Here is an 18,963-nt window from a genome sequence, read left to right as displayed (position 1 = left end):
GACTCGCCGAGAGAGGAGAGCAAATGAATTAGGGCGATGGAGCGAGATGCGGCCGGCCAGCCAGGACAGGTTTTATACCCCCTATTCCAACGGTTGTATCCAACGGTCCGATGGGAACGAGGCCGGAGATCCGACGGATCTAGCGAGGAAACTAACGGATCTGGCGAGGTCGACGACGGATCCGGCAAGGACGAAGCGTGATCAAGGGTTAGGGTTAGGGATTGAGCTAGGGTTAGGGTTAGGGATTGTGCCAGTGCTGGCCAGCGATGGCTCCAGAGGCCACCGGAGAGCGAGAAGAAGAGAGGAAGTCGGAGGCGAGAGAGGAGAGCGAGTCGCCGACGCGGCGACGCGACTACGCCGACTCGCCGAGAGAGGAGAGCGAGGCGAGAGAGGAGCGAGCGAGATGGCGCTGCGGGGGAGAGCCGAGAGCGAGACGAGAGAGTGAGAGCAAATAAATTAGGACGACGGAGCGAGACGCGGCCGGCGGGCCGGGACGGGCGGTTTTATACCCCCTATTCCAACGGCCGGATCCAACGGTCCGATGAGAGCGAGGCCGGAGATCCAACAATGACGAGCCGTGTCGCTGCCGGGCCGGCACTACGGGCCAGAATGGCAGCCCAGGCACGGCACTAAGGCCGGGCCGTGCCAGGTACTGGCACGAAGGCCGTCGGGCCGGGCCGTTCCTGGACCGTGCTATTTAGTGACGTGCTTGGGCCGGCCCGTAGTGCCGGGGCCAAATGGCCAACTATAAGAAAAGAGATGCAAAGTTACGGTACATATAGATAGAAAGTATAACAAATTGCCTTGTATGTGAAATGTCTTGCAATGGGATTAACGCAGCATTCAATTAATAAATGTTCCCCTATGAAGCCCTGGCTAGTTGAGTACATAAATAAATAAATCACGAAGCAGGATGGTTGCACAAGTTATATATATAAGCTTGAAATTTATTGTAGAAATAAAAAAAAACAATCTGGCTACGAGAGTACAAACTCAGCTCAAAGGATGCAACGGGCCAATTGAGCCACTGCGTGCTTGGGCTTGTTGAGCCGCTGCATGATGGCAATGGACACATCATTGGGAAACAGGTCCTTTCGCACAAAGGCGTGGTACATGGTTGTCACCAGCACACCGGTGACCGTCACCGACGCGATCCCGGCGAGCCCGATCGCCAGCGCCCGGCTGACCAAGCTGTTCACCGACGACGCATACATGGTGGTCGCGATGGCCACGCTCGTCATCGGGAACGTGTACGCCCACCACGCCAGCGAGAACCTGACTCCTCTGAAGAACAGGTTGATGCGGACCACCAGCGACACGAAGAGGAAGAGGGAGATGAAGTAGGGGATCTTGGCGCCAAAGCCGAACTCGCCGCAGAGCCTGGCCCATGCCATGGAGGCGACGCTGGGCACGGCGACGAAGAGGAAGAACACCGGGTGGAGCTCCTTGGGGAGCCGCACATCGTTGGTGTCGAGCCACTGGTACAGCGTCACGAACAGCACGATGTAGTGCGCCAGCCCGACGGCGAAGAAGAAGAGGGGCGCCTCGTGGAGTCCTACCAGGGCTCCCAGCAGCGCGCCGACGAAGTTGCCGACGATGGCCAGGTGGCTCGTCGGGTTCGCCACCTTGGACAGCCGGCGCCCGCCGCCGGACATCCACTGGCCGTAGATCTTGAGGTCCAGCAGCAAGATTGGGGTCATGAGCACGTACCAGACGACGTGGCTGTCGTGGATCGCCGCCACTGGCCGCGGCAGGCCATTGACGAGGAAGAGGCAGGCGACCCACGGCGCGAAGAAGAAGTTGACGCGGATGGGGTTGCAGAATTCGCGGCGGACGACCTCGAAGTAGAACACCGCCTTGAGCAGGTAGACGGAGGAGACGAAGGCCGTGAGCGCCACCGAGACCCACCAGAGGGCCTGGTTCACGGCCGGGCTCACGTGGAGGAACGCCATGGACGGCTCCGACTGCAGCGACTTCCACAGCATCGCCTGGCTGCTGACGCCCAGGCACATCCCGAACGCGCTCACCGGGAACCGTAGCAGGAACGGCCACGTCTCGCCGTCGGGCAGCGTCGACACCTCCGTCGCTCTCAGCGTCTCCAGCTCCGGTCCTTGCAGGGCGGAGAAATATCGGTCGACGCTGGGGACCTCGTTCTCGCTGTCGCCGTCGCCGTCGCCGGTCTCCTCCTCCTCCTCCTCCTCCTCGGAGATCTTCGAGTCTGCGACTTCGATCTCTGCCGGAGGGTGAAGGGTGGAGACCTGGCGCTCGACGCGGCTGCCGCTGGAGAAGGTCTTCAAGTGATCGAACCGGCGGTCCCGACACGGCTCCTCGGTGCTGATCGTCAGCGTCGGGTGCCCCCGTCTGACTGAGCAGCTGTGGCGCCTCCGCGGTGGCCCCGTGGTGGTGCGTGTCGAGACTGACCTCTGTCGCCATGCGCACGATGGACGCGCACGCGCCGAGGTGAAGCCCAGACGGCGACGACGGCACGCTACATGCGATGGAGGACGGAATGTCGGTCTCCTGCACGTGCGCCGCCGCCTGCGCACTCACCGTCACCGCCACGTCCGCCTCCTTCCTGGCCACGGGAGAAGCGCCGTCCATTCCCGCAATCCGGGTGCTCTTGCTTTTGGCAATGGCGGCTGATCAGAATCGCTTGCGTGACTGCTACAATGTGTAGCTCAGCTCGCTAGTGAGTAGTGGATGCGCCGCAGTGCCAAAGCGTCGAGATTACAGGGGAGAACTGGAGAAGTTGTAGTTCTACTTGGTTAGAGGGGGTTCTACTTCTACCTGATGCAGCCATGTGCATATCTGGAAAATCTCTATCTCTAGTTCTCTATCTACAACTAAATAGTCTATCTCTTGTCTTCTATCTACATCTACATCTCTTCTTTTCTCTATTGTAACACTTCTAGATGCTAGGAGGTCAACTTTAGTACTGGAATTGTAACCGGATACAACGACGGCGGTAATGGTGGTCGCCGGAGCTTCTCGAGCCGCAGCTCGCCGCCTAAAACCGACGCCAACCAAGACAACATCTATCTCCATCAATGTACAACTAAAAGCCACAAATGTTCATGTCTATCTAGAATAGGATTGGGAAGAAACTAAATAAAAGGAGAAAATGCTTTGGTATGCTCGGAGCATATATTTATAGTGTCGTGTGCCATTATAGTATATAGGCATGCAAGCATAAAAAAGAGTAAAATTTAAGGACGGTCCTTGAACTTGACCCTAGATGTCATTTAGGTCTTCAAACTCTCGGTTTGCATTTTTAGCTCCATGAACTTCCGATCCAAAACGGGCACAGACCCTATATAATAGGTGATGTGGCAATGCCACGTCGTGTCCTCACCAGAGAACATGGCGGCGGCGATCGTCCTCATTCCTACCCACCCGCGCACCCCTACGGTGCATTTCTTCTCTTCCCTTGAGGTGCCAGTAGAGAGGCTAGAAACCCCTTTGGTTGTTTGGGCTTCTACTAAAGGTCCCCTACGGTGCCTTTCTTCTCTTCCCTTGAGGTGCCAGTAGAGAGGCTAGAAACCCCTTTGATTGTTTGGGCTTCTACTAAAGGTTAGAGTTGAAGACATCTCACTGCCTCCTTCTCCTTGTATCTACCAAAGTCTAAACTGAGATCGCCTTTTGGATGCACTTCAATTGAGGTTTGAGATGCTATTGCTGGCATAAGTGGCGGGGTTGGTTTCACAATCACACCAAGGTGAAGTTAGGATGTGGAGTATTATTTATATTATGATGATTTATTTAAACTAGTAAACATGCACGTGCGACACACATGTGGATATCAAAAGAAAACTCATTCGTAAAGGAGGAATTCTAATTGGCATTAAAATTTTGGCTTTTTTTAATTGAAAATTCAACTACTCAGTTACCTGTGCCAAATTGGAAACCACACCCATCTATACAAATGAGAATACTTTGAAATAATAGGATAATACCCTGATGGAATCAGCTACCAAGCTGCTATACAGTAGGCTACATTACAAACTCCTGATGCATGAAGTGCATAAACATTTATCAGTTATGAGCAAATATCCCCATCTCCCACATCAAAGCACTTGCAGAGCATGTGATTGAAGTACAACTTGCCTCACCCTCTTACCATCATTAGAGCCTGTCTTCCTTGTGTACTGGTACTGGGATGCTTAGTATAATCTCACCATCTTCTCAGTCCCCTCCTACTACTTCATCCTCACACCACACTTCAAATATCTTTCTAAAATATGGACAAAAATAAAGATTGTCACCCCATAAAAATAAGGGAACTGCTCCAATACTCCTATAAAATTGCACACATCTCAAGCAGCCCATCTCTATTTATTAATCATTTTCGTAATTAAATTATAATCTGGGCCCTAGTGGGCTAAGGACCGTCCATGCCGAGCCCTGTGCCCAGCCCAGAAACCCAAAAGGGAGTCGATGATCGTGATCTCCGCCCTAGCACGTGAGCATCCCGGACGCCGCAACCCGCCCTCACCAATTGGAGCATAGTCACATACTGCTAGGATGTTTACTAAGATTGCTCATTTAGATCACCTAACCTATCAACGAATGGAGTCCGTGGGGGAGGACAAGGCGGCGATATGGGAGCGACGAGAGCGATGAGGGCGACCGTTAGGCGAATGAGGCGAGCGGCGGCGGCGTGGCCGGAAAATGTAGCGACAGGCTCACGAGGAATCTGAGGGAGGGGAGTCCACCTGAGTTTCTGGGCTGGTAACAGGGGCCCCAGGCATGGACAGACCGAGCCCACTCGGGACCCAGGTTAGAATTAATTATGAAAATGATTAATAAATAGAGATAGGTTGCTTTTAGATGTGTGCAAATTTTATAGAGGAGGAGGATTGGAGCAGTTCCCTAAAAATAATCAAATATATCAAAAGAAGTTCCTAAAATTTTGATTTCCCGAAAGAAACCTCAGATACTGTAGAAGCTTTGTAGGTTACCAAAAAAGGCTTGTACTCGAAGTTGTTTTTAATTTTGCGATCAGGGTTTGCTCACTAAAATTGCCTTTTTAGCCCATAGTAAAAAAAAAGAACTATAATTTGTAGGATAGTATATAGAATAGAACAATATCATATCTAGCCTATGAAGATTAGCAGGAAAAGGGTTTGCTCACTAAAATTATTTTTTTAGCCCATAGTAAAAAAAGAACTATAATATGTAGGATAGTATACAGATTCTCTCTACTTTAGCATTGCCCAGTAATTTATCCTATGTTAAACTGCTTTGATTTAGGACAAATTTACAGAAAAATATATTTATTTGTAGAAGTTCTAATAAATACTTATTAAGACATATTTAGTAATATGTGGATTTAATAGAACTAATTTAATGTTGTAGATGTTGATATATTCGTTCTATAAACTATAGTAGAAGGTTCATTTAGACAAAATTAAAGTCAACTATAATTTAGAACCGAAAGAATACGAGATAGATAGATGGATGGATATATTGTTGTGAGAGAAAATGGCTTCAATTATGGATTAAGTCCACTTTTAGCCCATTCAACTATAGGGTTCGTCTAATTTTCACCATCAACTACAAAACCGTCTAGCGGTGATACCCCAACTATCAAAACCGTTCACTTTTAGCACCTAGGGCGCGGGCAGGGCTTGTTTTGTCCTATGTGGAGCGGGTTTGACCACGCCACGCTGGTGTTGACCGCCACGTAGGATGCCAAGCCTCCATCTCAGTGACATATGGGGCTCACACGTCACCCACTCATCACCTCCCTCCTGTGCTGCCGCCGTGGACGCTTGCATCGCGGGTGGGGCAGCTTCGACCACGGAGCTCCTAGTGCGACCGCCATCCATGGATGACGATGAGGAAGAGGAAGACTGACGTGCTACAGCCGCCAGTCCGCATCCGCTTGGGCTCCCTGTGTCGAGTCCGTGGAGCTGCTTCAAGGCGTAGGTGCTGCTGGACTGAGTCGACGGTGGGCGGGAGATCAAAGTAGCCAGCACCGACGGCGGCCGCCACTTGTGACGGTGGACTGAGGTGGACGCGAGCCTCGGGGCCAGCGGCGTCGCGGGTGAGAGCGGCGGCGGGGGCGCGTTGTAGCTCGGATAGCATGCTCTCGACCCAGGACGACAGGTCGGAGGGATTGTAGTGCACGGTGTCCGTGGCGAGGTGGGAGATGAAGCGTCATCAGCGGTAGCGCGGCGCCGCCAATGCCGCCCATCCCCATGGCCATCTCGAGCTGCCCCAGCTTCTGTGCGACGTCCGCCATATCCGATGAACGCACCTTGTACCCTAGCGTGGCCAGCATCTCGTCCATCTCCTCCTCCTGCGCCCCTGCCCCCGCCGCCACCACCATCATCTTGTCCTTGGAGGAGCCCATGTCGCCGTCGCTCCCGCGCGACGTCTTGGTACTCGTGCTTCATGATCTTCGAGCTACAGGCCTAGCCAGCCAGCTAATAATTACTCACGCGCTGCCGTGTTGCTGCTGCCACTGCTATGGCCGACGAGCGCAGCTGCTGCACAGTTGCCAGGCGGGCGAGCACGCCCCCACTGCTTTGCGCCCGCGCCGCTACCGCTGCTGGGCTAGCCAGCCTGCGGAAACTCCCACGCCTCGATGCTCGGAGGTGAAGGCCTCATGACCCCGTCGGGCTCATGAGCGGGGGCCATCGAACGAGCAGGCAGCCGCGCCATGGTCGACGAGCGCGCGCGATCGAGACGCGTGCTGCTGTTGGGCAAGCGCGAGCAAGCTGCCGCGTCCATGGCAGACGAGCCTTGGGACGGGGACGGGGAGGCCCACCTGACGGCGAGGTTAGTGATGTAGACGACGGAGGGCGTGTTCTCCCGGAAGAGGCGCGCGGTGGCGAGCTCGTCCGCCTGCAGCTTCCGGGGCATGGAGACCACGAACGCGGATGTCGTGCCGGCGTCGCCAAGGACCAGCGACGCGGAGGCGAGCGCCACGATGAGGGAGCCCGTGGCCGACGACAGCAGCCGTCCTGTGGACTCGGCGGGGACTAGCTCACGGAGCCGCCGTAGCCGCGCCCACGGCCACGACGAGGGGAGGGCGAGCGAGGAGGCGGAGGCGGGCACGGGCTTGGTGGCCGTGGCAAGCGCGAGGTGCCTGAGGAAATGACGCGGGCGGCATGGCGGCGGGAGCAGGGAGAGGAAGCAGGCTGTGGCGGAGGACATGGCGGTGGCGGTGGCGGCCATCGGGGTTGCTGTTGCTTGTGTTTTGCACGCGGGGGGCAGGACAGTGGAGCGAGCGCAGCCGCCCGTGGCTGGGGGTGTTTGGACGATGAGTCGTTGATGAGTGGATGCGCTGCGTTGCTGCTGCCTAGTGCAGTGGCACTGCTTGTCTGGCACTTTCCTATTGGCTACTGGCTTGTCAAAACCACTCAACGTCGGTCAAAACAGCATTGCCCCCGCCCAGGTGTTAAAAGTGAACGGTTTTGACAGTTGGGGTACCAGTACTAGACGGTTTTATATTTGATGGTTAAAATTAGATCAACACAATAATTGAGGGACCAAAAATGGACTTAATCCTTAAATTAATTATTGTATAGCGGATACTCAAGGGAGACCGAATGGTAAAAAGAGGAGAAAATAATGAGATAATGGGACTAAGCCAGTGGGCTCCGTTCGGCTTATCCCATATCCGGTTTGTTAAGCTTCTTTTTTCAGACAGAATAGTGTTTTTCTCTCACAACAATTCAGCCAGAACAGTGTTTTTCAGTCAGTTTCAGCCAAAATTCAGCCAGCCGAACGGGGATGGGTGTAATAATTATAAGCAGCTAATGCCGCAGGGATTAACCACTGCAAATTGCATGACGGCAGATAATTAAAACGCAAAGAAGAAATAAAGAAAGAAATGGAACCAAATCCTCTATGGATCCAAACCTGCTACTCCAATCTCTATGACGCAATCAATGGCGATTATATTAAAAAAAAAAAAAACTCGGCCTACGGTGGGCAGACAGCCCCGCAACTTTGTGCTTAAGGAAGAAGACCTTCTCACGCAGGCCGAGAAAACCCCCCGAACACCGTGTCCCGTCCTTACACAGGGGCCCGTTACCCTGTGAGTAGGCCGGTCCGTTGCCTGTGCTTTGGGAAACTCGAGACAGGTGAGGGGATTTTTTTAACTCCGGGCAGGCGAACGAGCGCACCCGTGGGGGCTCGAACCCTGCCCGCGAGAGTACCAGCCGGACGTCCCGACCAACCGGTCAGAGGAGCCGCTGGTATGGCGATTATATTACATACATATATCGTGTTCTCCAAATCTAAATTAAAATCCAAAGCAGGGAGAGGAAAAAATCACATCCTTAATTGCTACTGCTTGAATAGTATTTCTGATTTGGCTATCCCTGAATTTAAAAGGATATCCTTACTCTATATAACACCATCAATGCAAAGTCACCCTGCCTCCAACATGCCCTGATTTCAGATTCACCACAAAGTAACTGCCGTGTATATACACGTGTATTTCTCAGAATGATTCGGCGAGCAAATTCGGGAGGCACATTGCCGTTGCCGAGCAGACATCCTATATGAACGCCACGAAATCAACCAAGAGTAAATGCAGTTTATTTTATGTTGGATTTATTATTCAAATTAGTGGTGTTAATTCTTTCTATTCTTTCCATGAGGCCATTTCTACTCTCTGTTCATCTGCCTATAAATACTTACCCACCATAGCAATTAGCAATACCAAGAAATCGATCCAAATTCCAAATGCACTTCACCTACTACTAGGCGATTTGAGACTTGAGAGCAAACAAGAGTTCGTGCAGAACACAGAGAGAGATGGTGCGGCTTGTTGCGACAGTTGGTGGGCTGGCGGCGCTCTTCTGCTTATTGGGCTACTGCCAGGCCCAGCAGCAGCCCAACTACCGCGCCGCCCTCACCAACTCGCTGCTCTACTTCGAGGGGCAGCGCTCCGGCAGGCTGCCGCCGGACCAGCGCGTGCAGTGGCGCGGCGACTCCGCGCTCGCCGACGGCCGCGACCACGGCGTAAGCACAAGCACCGTCGTCGTCGCTGCTACACATTTGTACTTGCAAGCAGTCACGTGTTTCACCTGCATTTGGCATTTGCTAGAAGCTGACATGGCATGCATGATGACGCGACGCAGGTGGACCTCACCGGCGGGTACTACGACTCCGGCGACAACGTGAAGTTCGGCCTGCCGCTGGCGTTCACCGTGACGATGCTGGCGTGGAGCGTGGTGGAGCACGAGCGCCCGCTGGCGGCCGCGGGGGAGCTCCGGAACGCGCTGGCCGCCGTGCGCTGGGGCGCCGACTACCTGACCCGGGCGCATGCGGCCGACGAGACGCTGTACGTGCAGGTCGGCGACGGCGACTCCGACCACTCGTGCTGGCAGCGGCCCGAGGACATGGACACGCCCCGCACGTCCTACAGCGTCGACGCCTCCCGCCCCGGGTCCGATGTCGCCGGCGAGACGGCGGCCGCGCTGGCCGCCGCCTCCGTCGCGTTCCGACCACTCGACCCCGGCTACAGCGCCATGCTCCTCGGCCACGCCGAGCAGGTAACCTACGACACGTTAATTTACCATAACAGTGTGCATTGTTGGCCATTATTATATCTGAATCTGATGATTTGTGGTTGTAGCTGTTCCGTTTCGCCAAGAACCACCGTGGCCTCTACCAGAACAGCGTTCCTGGGGCTGCAAAATTCTATCCGAGCAGCGGCGATGAGGTTTTGATCCAAACATTATTTCTGAAAATTGTTCATGTCATACAATGGAATGATGCAATGCAATGTTCTTGTTGGGATCAATGATCGACCAATGGGACAGGACGAGCTGATCTGGGCTGCAGTCTGGCTCTTCATCGCCACCGGTGGTGAGGACTACAAGGCCTTCATCGCCGGCGATGGCAACGTCGGAGGGGCGCAGACCTCGTTCTCATGGGACAACAAGTTCGTCGGCGCCCAGGCACTCGTCGCCAAGGCAAGCGATCGAGCCGCGCACCTATAGCGATGCGATACTACTTAACAACCGCGACAAATAATCTGCCATTAATTCATCTTGCTTGCAATTGCAGCTCATCCTCCAAGGGAAGCTGCTGGACGCCGGCAACGCGGCGGCGATGAAGAACCACCTGGAGGAGTTTCTCTGCGGCGTGCTGGAGCACAACAGCAACGACGGGAGGCTGAGCCCCGGCGGCGTGCTGTGGCTGGAGCCCTGGAACAACCTGCAGTACGCCACCTCCGCGGCGTTCGTGCTCGCCGCGCACTCCGACCACCTGCAGGCAGCGGCGGGCTCGGGCGCCTCGCTCCGGTGCGGCGGGGCGACGCTGCCGCCGTCGCAGCTGCTCGCGTTCGCGCGGTCCCAGGCGGACTACATCCTCGGCGCCAACCCGGAGAGGATGAGCTACATGGTCGGGTACGGCACCAGGTTCCCGGAGCAGGTGCACCACCGCGGCGCGTCGGTGCCGTCCATCAAGTCCAGCCCCGGCAAGATCACCTGCAAGGGAGGGTTCGGCTACTACAGCAGGGACGAGCCCAACCCCAACGTCATCGTCGGCGCCATCGTCGGAGGGCCCGATGGCAGCGACCGGTACGACGATTCCCGGCGGAATTACCAGCAGACCGAGCCGTCCACCGTCACCGTCGCGCCCATTGTCGGAGTGCTTGCGAGGCTTTCGCAGCAGAACTGAGAGTGAGACATGGCTCTCCACCTTTTTTAGCAGGAGAGGTTGCTTGCGTTTAGAGGATTATTATTCGGCGACATAGATATGCTGAATAATTGTGATTTCTTACTCTCAGACCATCTTGTAAATTGATCACAAAGGGTATCCAATAAAATCACTTGCTCTCAGTTTCAAAATCTGTTTTTTCGAGGGCCATTGGTCCCCCAGTCTATCACTCCAAAAATCCAAATAGAAACCTGAGTTCCCCTAATCTTTTTTCTTTTCGGAAGGACAACAAGAACTTTACTGAAGTTCTATTAGAAGAAGAGCATCTTTATGAGGAAAATTAGTTATAAAAAACCAACATACATGTTGATACCGGTGTCAACCACCACCCCAACACGACACAACTACGACAAGATGACTACAACATTGAGCAAAACAAAGGAACACAATGACACCAAATATAACCAAGCTATCAATAGCGTCCATTGTAGGTGTTATTAAGGATGAAATTGGATCACAGAGACATTATGGATATGGGTAATTGTTTCTTTTTGAATTCAGATACAGGTAGTATTGAATACACCGGATACAGTACCGATATTAAATGTCTACTAGATTCTCATATTGAGTATCCACTTTTATATAGTTATTTGAACTCCTTTCGGATGGACAATATTAAAAAGAGATGTATCCCATTTTCATCCATATAGGTCATCTTTGCCCAATGCCCAGCTCAGACAAACACGATAGCTCTAGCTTCCCACGAAAGGGCTAAGCACTTAGCAGCCATGTTCCTCTGAGGGAACGAAAACATGAAACGAAAGCTTGTGTGTGTTATTTTATAGGATTAAGTCCACTTTTGGCCCCCTCAACTATTGTGTTGATCTAATTTTAACCCTCAACTATAAAACCGTCTAGTACCGGTACCCAAACTGTCAAAACCGTTCACTTTTAGCACCTGGGCATAGGGCAAGATTGTTTTGACCCACGTCGAGCGGTTTTGACCACATCCAGTCCGAGCCCCGCACGGTCACCACCGGCGCCTTCCCGTCCAGCCTGGCCTCCGCGTCTGTCCGCTCCTCGCCGCCCAAGTACGGCTGCACCAGGACGACGCAGGCGAGGCGGAATGGGTTGGAACACGGCGGTGACGAGGACGCGACGCCGGCCGTCGTCCAACGTTGCGCCACGTGGTGGGCAATGTTGGCGCCGGCGCTGTCCCCAGCGAGGAAGCAGCGGGAGAGGTCCACCGGGACGGCGACGCCGTCGGGAAGGCCTGCGGAAGCGAGGTGTCGGAGCACGTCGACGCCGTCCTCGTACGCAGCGGGGCAGCAGTGCTCGGGGGCGAGATGGTAGTCGACGGACACAACGACGGCGCCCAGCTCGCGGCAGAAACCGGCAGCACATGGCGTCGTAGGGGACCGAGGCCGCGGAGAGCAGCGCGAAGGCGCCGCCATGGAAGTAGACCACGACGGGGAGCGACGAGGCGGAAGCGGCCTCCGACGGCGAACACATTGCTGAATGCAGTTTGGTTGGGCTTCCGTTTTGCAGGCCCTTCTGTGATAGCTACTTTCCACGCACGCTTGAAGCAGCTACTCCCGTAGATGGCGGCGGCGTTGTCTAGGATCGAGAGGGGGAGCGCAGCAGTCGCTGTCGCAGTCCCTGTCGAGGATCGTCTCTGAGGGCGGCGTCGGCGGATTGTCGCCGGCGGAGGCGGTTTTCGCGCTGCGCAGTGCCGCCGCGCTGTCCCACGCCCGTGGCCAGCACGCGTCGTCGCTCCACAGCCTCGCGGCAAGGTCCGCCGGCCACCTCCTCCAGCCGCCGAACAGGGGCATCGTCACCACACCCGCGAGGCTGCACCCCGCGTCGTCCGCAGTAGTGGTGGCAAAGCTCTCGGATGCGGAGACAAGGGAGCCCGAGGCCGTGGCGGCGCCGCCTCGCCAGATGCCGAGCCTCGGCCCGAGGAGAAGGCCCGCGTGGTGGTTGTAAGGAAAATGGACCCTTGGCACATTTACTTTGGATTTTGGTGTTTGATGACCAACACAACCAAATTGGACCAATGAATTTGCAAGTATTTATTTTGTAGTTCAATAGGGTGCAAGACATGACTTGGACGAAGGCGACGTGATGATCCGATGATCAACACCTTAAGAAAGACCTTAGGAGCACAAGAAAAGACCCAAGATATCAAGCAAAGTCCAAGCATGAAGATAGGAACCAAGCCGTACGCAAGATCGCGAAGGAACGAGCTCGCAGAGGCGACTAGACGCTGGAAGCGTGAACGGACGCTAGACCGATGGCTCGGCAGACAGGCGACCGGACGCAAGGACCGGACGCTGGCGGCAACCGATCAGACGTAGAAACGCAGCGTCCGATCGAGTACAGAGAGGTTCCAGGCGCGCGAAACTGCGACCGGACGCGTCCGGTGGCAGGCGACCGGACGCTGGCAGCGTCCGATCGGTGGTTCGCGGCTGCAACGGTCGGGACGACCGGACGCGTCCGGTCAGTAACAGATTTGCGGGAGTTCGACCCCAACGGCTACTTTCTCAGTGGGGCTTATAAATACAACCCCCAACCGGCCATTTGAGTTGTGTGGAGCTGAGGAAACATACCAAGAGTGTTGATACACCATTTTAGTGATCTCCGCTTGCATAGTGCTTAGTGTTTTATTAGGTGATTAGCATAAGTGCTTTGCGAAGTGCTTAGGTTGATTAGACCACCGCTTATGCGCTTGCTCTAGGTGTATGCCTAGTGTTTAAGTGAGGTTTGCATACCTCTTGCCACCTCGTGCTTGCGAGCACAAGAGTTGTACATCGGAGGGGCTTGAAGTCTTGCGAGATCACACCAACCGCGTTTGTGGTGCGGCCGCCACCGTGTACCGAAGGGAACAAGGCCCGCGGCGTTTCGGCCGAAAGCTTGATAGTGAAGACGGCGGGGAGCATCCGGAAGAGGCTTGCCGGAAGGCACATCGAAGACCCACTTGCGCGTGGGGAAGGCCCGAGGCTATCCACGGAGTTACCCGACCGGGAGCTTGGCCCTTGCGAGGGATTCCTTGCGAGGGGCTCCAACGAGGACTAGGGGAAAGCTTGCGCGCTTCTCGATACCTCGGTAAAAATACCAGAGTCGTCGACGGAAGTTTGCATATCTCTACCTTTCTCTTTAAGCTTCCGCATTTACATTGATCATATTATTATCATTTTCGGTAGAGATAGCAACACACTAGCAAAACCATAGTTGCACATTTAGATAGTTTATCTTTTGCATAGGTTTTGCTAAGGTTATAAAAAGAGGCCATAGTTTTAGGAGTTAGATTTTTTATAAGTTGCCTAATTCACCTCCCCCCTCTTAGGCGTCACGGTCCCTTCAGTGGTGCTGGGCACCGGGTGGGCGGCGTGCCAGCTGGTCAAGGACGTGGACACGCGCGCCTACGATGTCGTGTGCGTGTCGCCCCGGAACCACATGGTGTTCACGCCGCTGCTGGCGTCCAGCTGAAGAAGGGGCGGTTGATCGTGCCGTCATGACGCATCGAGAAGCCGGCGACCACGCCGAGGCACAAGAGCTGGGACCGCACCTTCCATGACAGGGACACCCTGCGCGGAGCGCTCGGCGCTCCTTCCCCAGGGCCAGCGCCGGTGGCTTCCATCTCGCTAGTGTAGCTGAATCGCACACCCAGTCAACCACAACGTTTGAACAGAATCCATGCCAGCCCAGCCAGCCGGCCACACACCTCGCTGCCGCAGATGGGCACGTAGTTCGGGCGGGCCGCAGGCGGCGGAGGAGGAGGCGGAGGCGTCATCGACACGCTGGGGCTCCTGCCTCCGCGCAACTAGCACGCCATGCCGCCGGCGATAGGCCTCGCGTCGTCCCGCGGCATGAGCGGCGGTCCACCTCCCTGCCTTGGTACGTACCTGGAGCAGTCGATGGAGGCGCTGATGGTGTAGGGGATACTGACGCCGCACTTGGAGGGGTTGTTGGCGGCGTTGCCGGCGTTGAGGCCGCTGACACGTCCGGTGGCGCGGCCACGACGGCGATCGTCACAGCTGTTGCTTGCTGCCCGCTGTGCTGCTGCTTGCTCTACTCTGGAGCCGCGTGGGTTGTGCGCTCCTCGCGCCTCCCTCCCTCGCCGCCGGCGAGCCTCCTCCCAGCCGGATTGGCTGCCGGCCGTCGCTCCCTGTGGCATGCTCTGCTCTGGAGCCGCCCAGGGATTGGGAAAGGTGAAGACGAGATTTTTATGGGTGCTAAATACAAATGTTATGACTCATGTGAATAGTAGTATGAAGTGAAGGTTAGTTTCATGAAAATCTAGGGTCTCTTATGCAAAATGCGCAGCGCGCCCTGGTCCTACCCTCCTAGGCCGGCATGCTCCCGCGCGTGGTCAAAACCGCTCAACGTCGGTCAAAACAGTCTTGCCCCCGCGCCAGGTGCTAAAAGTGAACGGTTTTGACAGTTGGGTACCAGTACTAGACGGTTTTATAGTTGATGATTAAAATTAGACTAACACAATAGTTGAGGAGTCCAAAGTTGACTTAATCCTATTTTATAACATGGGAATGGAAGCATGGGTACGTGGCCATGTTCCCGTTCCCCAGTGGCTGCCCTAAACTCTTCATCACAACCATAAGCCCGTGAGTGCTGATGTGCCTGTGCGTGGGGGCGTCAGAAAAAAGAAAAAAAAAACACGATACTCGAGTGCGAGTATCCTCAACCTTGGACATCATCACGCTAAAAATGCGCGTATCCTCGACCTTGGACATCATCACGCTGAAATAATTTCCTCACGAAGAAACCAGTTCTCTATCTCTACTCAGCATTGAGACTACCTTCTACACTTTATTTGCTATATAAGACACTACGACATTGAGACTACCCTTATATTACAAGGTTTTTGCAGAGACATGCTCCACCCTCTAGCAAAGAGTTGAGCTAGGACAAGTACTCCAAAAGCAAAGATGTGCTCTTACTCCCAAAAGAGCACATGCAACATGTCGAATAATTCTCTTACTCCCAGAACAGCAACATGAACAGCAACATGCAAATTGACAATAGTTACATCTAGTAAACAGCTTACTCTAAAAACAATATTGGTCCGACACGAAATTATTCGATTCCAAATTTCGGAGCAGGTTTTCGTATGCAGACTTATACCACCATATATATTACCTGAACCTCCCAAAAGGTTGGATCACCCTAACAACAACTGATAAAAGACCTGTGGCTACATTAAGCAGTGGCGACATCAAGCGCCGGCAGACAGTCCCTGATAACATCCGCGGCATGCGCCAGCTCCTTCTCTGAGATGATGAGTGGTGGCACGAGCCTCACAACATTGCCTTTGCCGGCGGTCAGCACTATGATGCCTGCATCCAAGCATGCATCGACCAAAGGACCAGCTGGTACATCTAGCTCGATGCCAACAAGAAGCCCAACCCCACGGACCTCCTTTACGTGCACGTTTCCGCTCAGCTTGGTGCGGAGAAGCTGCTTGAAGTTCTCCCCTTTCTTGGACACCTCAGCCAAGAAACCAGGTTTCATGATTTTGTCAAACACGGTTATCGCAGTCTGGCAGGCAAGGGGGCCGCCGCCGAATGTTGTACCATGGTCGCCATAGTTTATGGCTGCAGCAACCTTCTCCTTGACCAAGACGACACCGATGGGAATACCATTGGCCAATGGCTTTGCTAAGGTCATTATGTCTGGTTCGACTCCAAATGCTTCATGGGCCCAGAGGTAACCCGTGCGCCCGAAACCACATTGCACCTGCGTTTAGAAACCATATGCTAACATTACATCTGATGGCTGCTCACTTCACAGATTGATGCAGCCTGAAAACTATGGAATGTAATCATGATATATTGCTGAATTGGCAATATGAATGTAGAACAGAGTAACATGTTAACTAGGATAAGACCAGAAATGCAGACTCTCATAGTTTCATATCCCTGTTAACTGTTACTCTTGTATATGTTGTCAACTGTTAACTCTTGTATATGCATTATGCCTAAAGTCGGGGATGGAATGCATAGCTGCAACTAAATTGTGCATGTTTCGAACTTTGTCAACCAAACATGAATTACTAGCAGTGTCATGGTGTTCTCAATATGAACAGAACAGAGTTTTGGCAGAGTACAGCATACCTCATCAAAGACCAAGAGGGCTCCCGCCTCGTCACAGGCATCCCGCAGCCCCTGCAAGAACTCCTGGGTGGCACTGTGAATACCACCCTCACCCTGCACGGGCTCGACGAAGACAGCAGCGACCCTGCCAGACTGTATGAACTTCTTGGCCGCCTCCAGATCTCCGTAATCTACGAAGGTCACTCCGGGCATGACGGGCGCAAAGGGCTCCCGGTACTGCGACTTGCTGGTGAGCGCGACGGCGCCCATAGTCCGGCCGTGGAAGCTGCTGCTGAACGCCAAGAACTCCATGGGCGGATCGTCACTGTCTGGGTGGGCGACCCGCTGGAACTTGCGGGAGAATTTGATGGCCGCCTCGTTGGCCTCCGTGCCAGTGCTGGCGACGAAGGCGCGGTCCGCGAACGACACCTTCACGAGCCGCTTGGCGAGCTCCACCTGCGTGCGACAGCGAGCAGCTTCAGCAGGTGAGGCAACCGGAGAAAATAGGCCGGACGGAGCAATGCGTCGAACACATGGTGAGCGAGCGCGGGGAGAGGGAAGGGGGAGGACTGGGGGGGGCACCCACCTGGGGTGTAGTGTAGAAGACGTTGCTGACGTGGACGATTTTACTGCTCTGCTCCGTGATGGTGGCGCACACGTCAGGATCCGCGTGGCCGAGCGCCGTGACGGCGATGCCGGAGGACATGTCGAGGTACTCGCGCCCGTCGGTGTCGTAGAGCTTGCACCCGCGCCCGTACTCGAAGACGACGCGGGACCGCTTGTAGGTGCCGACGAGGTACCGCGCCTCGTCCTCCACGACGGCCCGGCTCGCGGCCGACAGCTCCCGCCGCGCCGGCCCCACGGAGGCCGCGGTGGTCGGCGGCGGCGGCGGCGGCGCCGCGAGGCAGGCCGAGACGCGGGCGCGGCGGGACTGCGGAGCAGCGGGCCGCGCGCCCGCGGCCCAGCCGGCGTCGAGGAAGGACTGGAGCGAGGTCATGGCGGATTGCAAGGATTGGAGTTGGGGCGGCGGCGTGCGGGACGCGAGCGTCTCGTTGCGTGGGGATTTAGATACCCGGGTTGCGTTTGGGAGTAGGGTTCCGAGAAGATATATCGGAAAGGAAGGGGATTGTGTGTGGACGGCTAATTGCTTGGGATCACGCGCGTCGGTCGGGCCCGCATGGAAGTGAGACGCAGGGGGGAGTAGCCGAGTACAAAGTAGGTGCGTGTGCATACACGGGGCGCGCCGGCGCGGTTGGTAAGTCAGCCGGAGGAGAGGAGGAGACAGGCCTGGTCAGGACAAAGCACGTTGCAAACTTTGGTAGAGCCATCTAAGCCTAACCTCAATGAAGAAGAGGATGAAGTTGTCGAACCCTCTGAAGCCTTGATCTTGCCACTTCCACTAGCAGTACATCTTGTCCCCATCCTATAGGCGTCCATATATTCATCACTATACCGAACTTTGATAGGTGCGGAATGTGGAGGGATGACCAGACGTCCTTGTCCATCGACATATATCATAGGGTTGTGACTTGTGAGGTTAACCTCAGTCTGGCATCAAATATTTAGGTAACGAGGTTCACTTTATTTTCAATTTATATTGTGCTCATGACTACATAGTAATGTCTTATCCATTCAGGCGTTCAATTTATTTATGTTCAGGCATTCATACGATGTCAAGGAATCAGTGTCTAAATTGGAAGCCAACAAAACAAGTGAACCAGGAAATTTATTCTTCAATTTTATGAAGGCATACTCTATTTTAGAGTTTACTATAGGGCCTCAGGATTTACCATCTAGACCCTGATTAGGTGGAGCAGGAGTGCAAGAGATTCATCGACCTGTTTGGAACACAGAAATTTCACATGATTTACATAGAAATTTTATAGAAATCAGTTCATTTCATAGAAAAAATACAGGAACAAGAACTTTTAAACAGGCCCTTAGCAAAGTGGGGGCCTTTGCTGAAGTTCTGCAATCGCAAGATGTGCTGGAGAAGCTTTGGGATGAGAAAATACTAGGCCTTTGTGCATATTGGTGTCAAGAAGATAGAGTAGGTGCAATGTGCAGGGTGCCGCGGTTGGTAGCAGTCGCGCACGCAGCCGTCTCGGATCACAAGTGACGAACACGTTTCAAACTTTTTTTTGAGGAATCAGCAGGGGAGCCCCTACCTATATTTTTCATTTTCATTAGCAAAGAGGCAAAAACAGCAGAGATACAAAAGTACAGGAGG

The 18,963-nt window shown here is 54.2% G+C and overlaps 4 protein-coding genes and 1 pseudogene across 4 annotated transcripts; 1 reads left to right on the top strand and 4 right to left on the bottom strand.

Moving 5' to 3' along the window:
• Positions 1–998: 998 nt before the first annotated feature.
• LOC136533275 (S-type anion channel SLAH2-like) lies at positions 999–6,355 on the bottom strand. The gene is made up of 3 exons (XM_066525831.1): positions 6,130–6,355; positions 2,422–2,639; positions 999–2,327 (listed from the first exon to the last, which is right to left on the bottom strand). Exons 1-3 carry the CDS (start codon positions 6,353–6,355, stop codon positions 999–1,001), a joined length of 1,773 nt encoding a protein of 590 aa, XP_066381928.1.
• A 203-nt stretch (positions 6,356–6,558) lies between these two features.
• On the bottom strand, positions 6,559–7,161 carry LOC136533274 (uncharacterized). The gene has a single exon (XM_066525830.1). The coding sequence runs from the start codon at positions 7,159–7,161 to the stop codon at positions 6,559–6,561; it is 603 nt and encodes a 200-aa protein (XP_066381927.1).
• Positions 7,160–10,644, top strand: LOC136533273 (endoglucanase 14-like). Its single transcript, XM_066525829.1, has 7 exons — positions 7,160–7,186; positions 7,222–7,314; positions 8,839–8,979; positions 9,099–9,512; positions 9,596–9,682; positions 9,783–9,935; positions 10,030–10,644. The coding sequence occupies exons 1-7, from the start codon at positions 7,160–7,162 to the stop codon at positions 10,642–10,644; spliced, it is 1,530 nt and encodes a 509-aa protein (XP_066381926.1).
• Positions 10,645–11,558: 914 nt separating this feature from the next.
• Positions 11,559–12,135, bottom strand: LOC136533272 (probable carboxylesterase 18; annotated as a pseudogene).
• Positions 12,136–15,640: 3,505 nt separating this feature from the next.
• On the bottom strand, positions 15,641–17,824 carry LOC136533270 (acetylornithine aminotransferase, mitochondrial-like). The gene is made up of 3 exons (XM_066525827.1): positions 17,320–17,824; positions 16,755–17,189; positions 15,641–16,377 (listed from the first exon to the last, which is right to left on the bottom strand). Exons 1-3 carry the CDS (start codon positions 17,728–17,730, stop codon positions 15,841–15,843), a joined length of 1,383 nt encoding a protein of 460 aa, XP_066381924.1. The 5' UTR covers positions 17,731–17,824; the 3' UTR covers positions 15,641–15,840.
• Positions 17,825–18,963: the final 1,139 nt, after the last annotated feature.

The sequence above is a fragment of the Miscanthus floridulus genome, unplaced genomic scaffold (genome assembly GCF_019320115.1).
Source record: "Miscanthus floridulus cultivar M001 unplaced genomic scaffold, ASM1932011v1 fs_833_1_2, whole genome shotgun sequence".
NCBI lineage: Eukaryota > Viridiplantae > Streptophyta > Magnoliopsida > Poales > Poaceae > Miscanthus > Miscanthus floridulus.
This window is presented reverse-complemented; position numbering and strand designations above follow the sequence as displayed.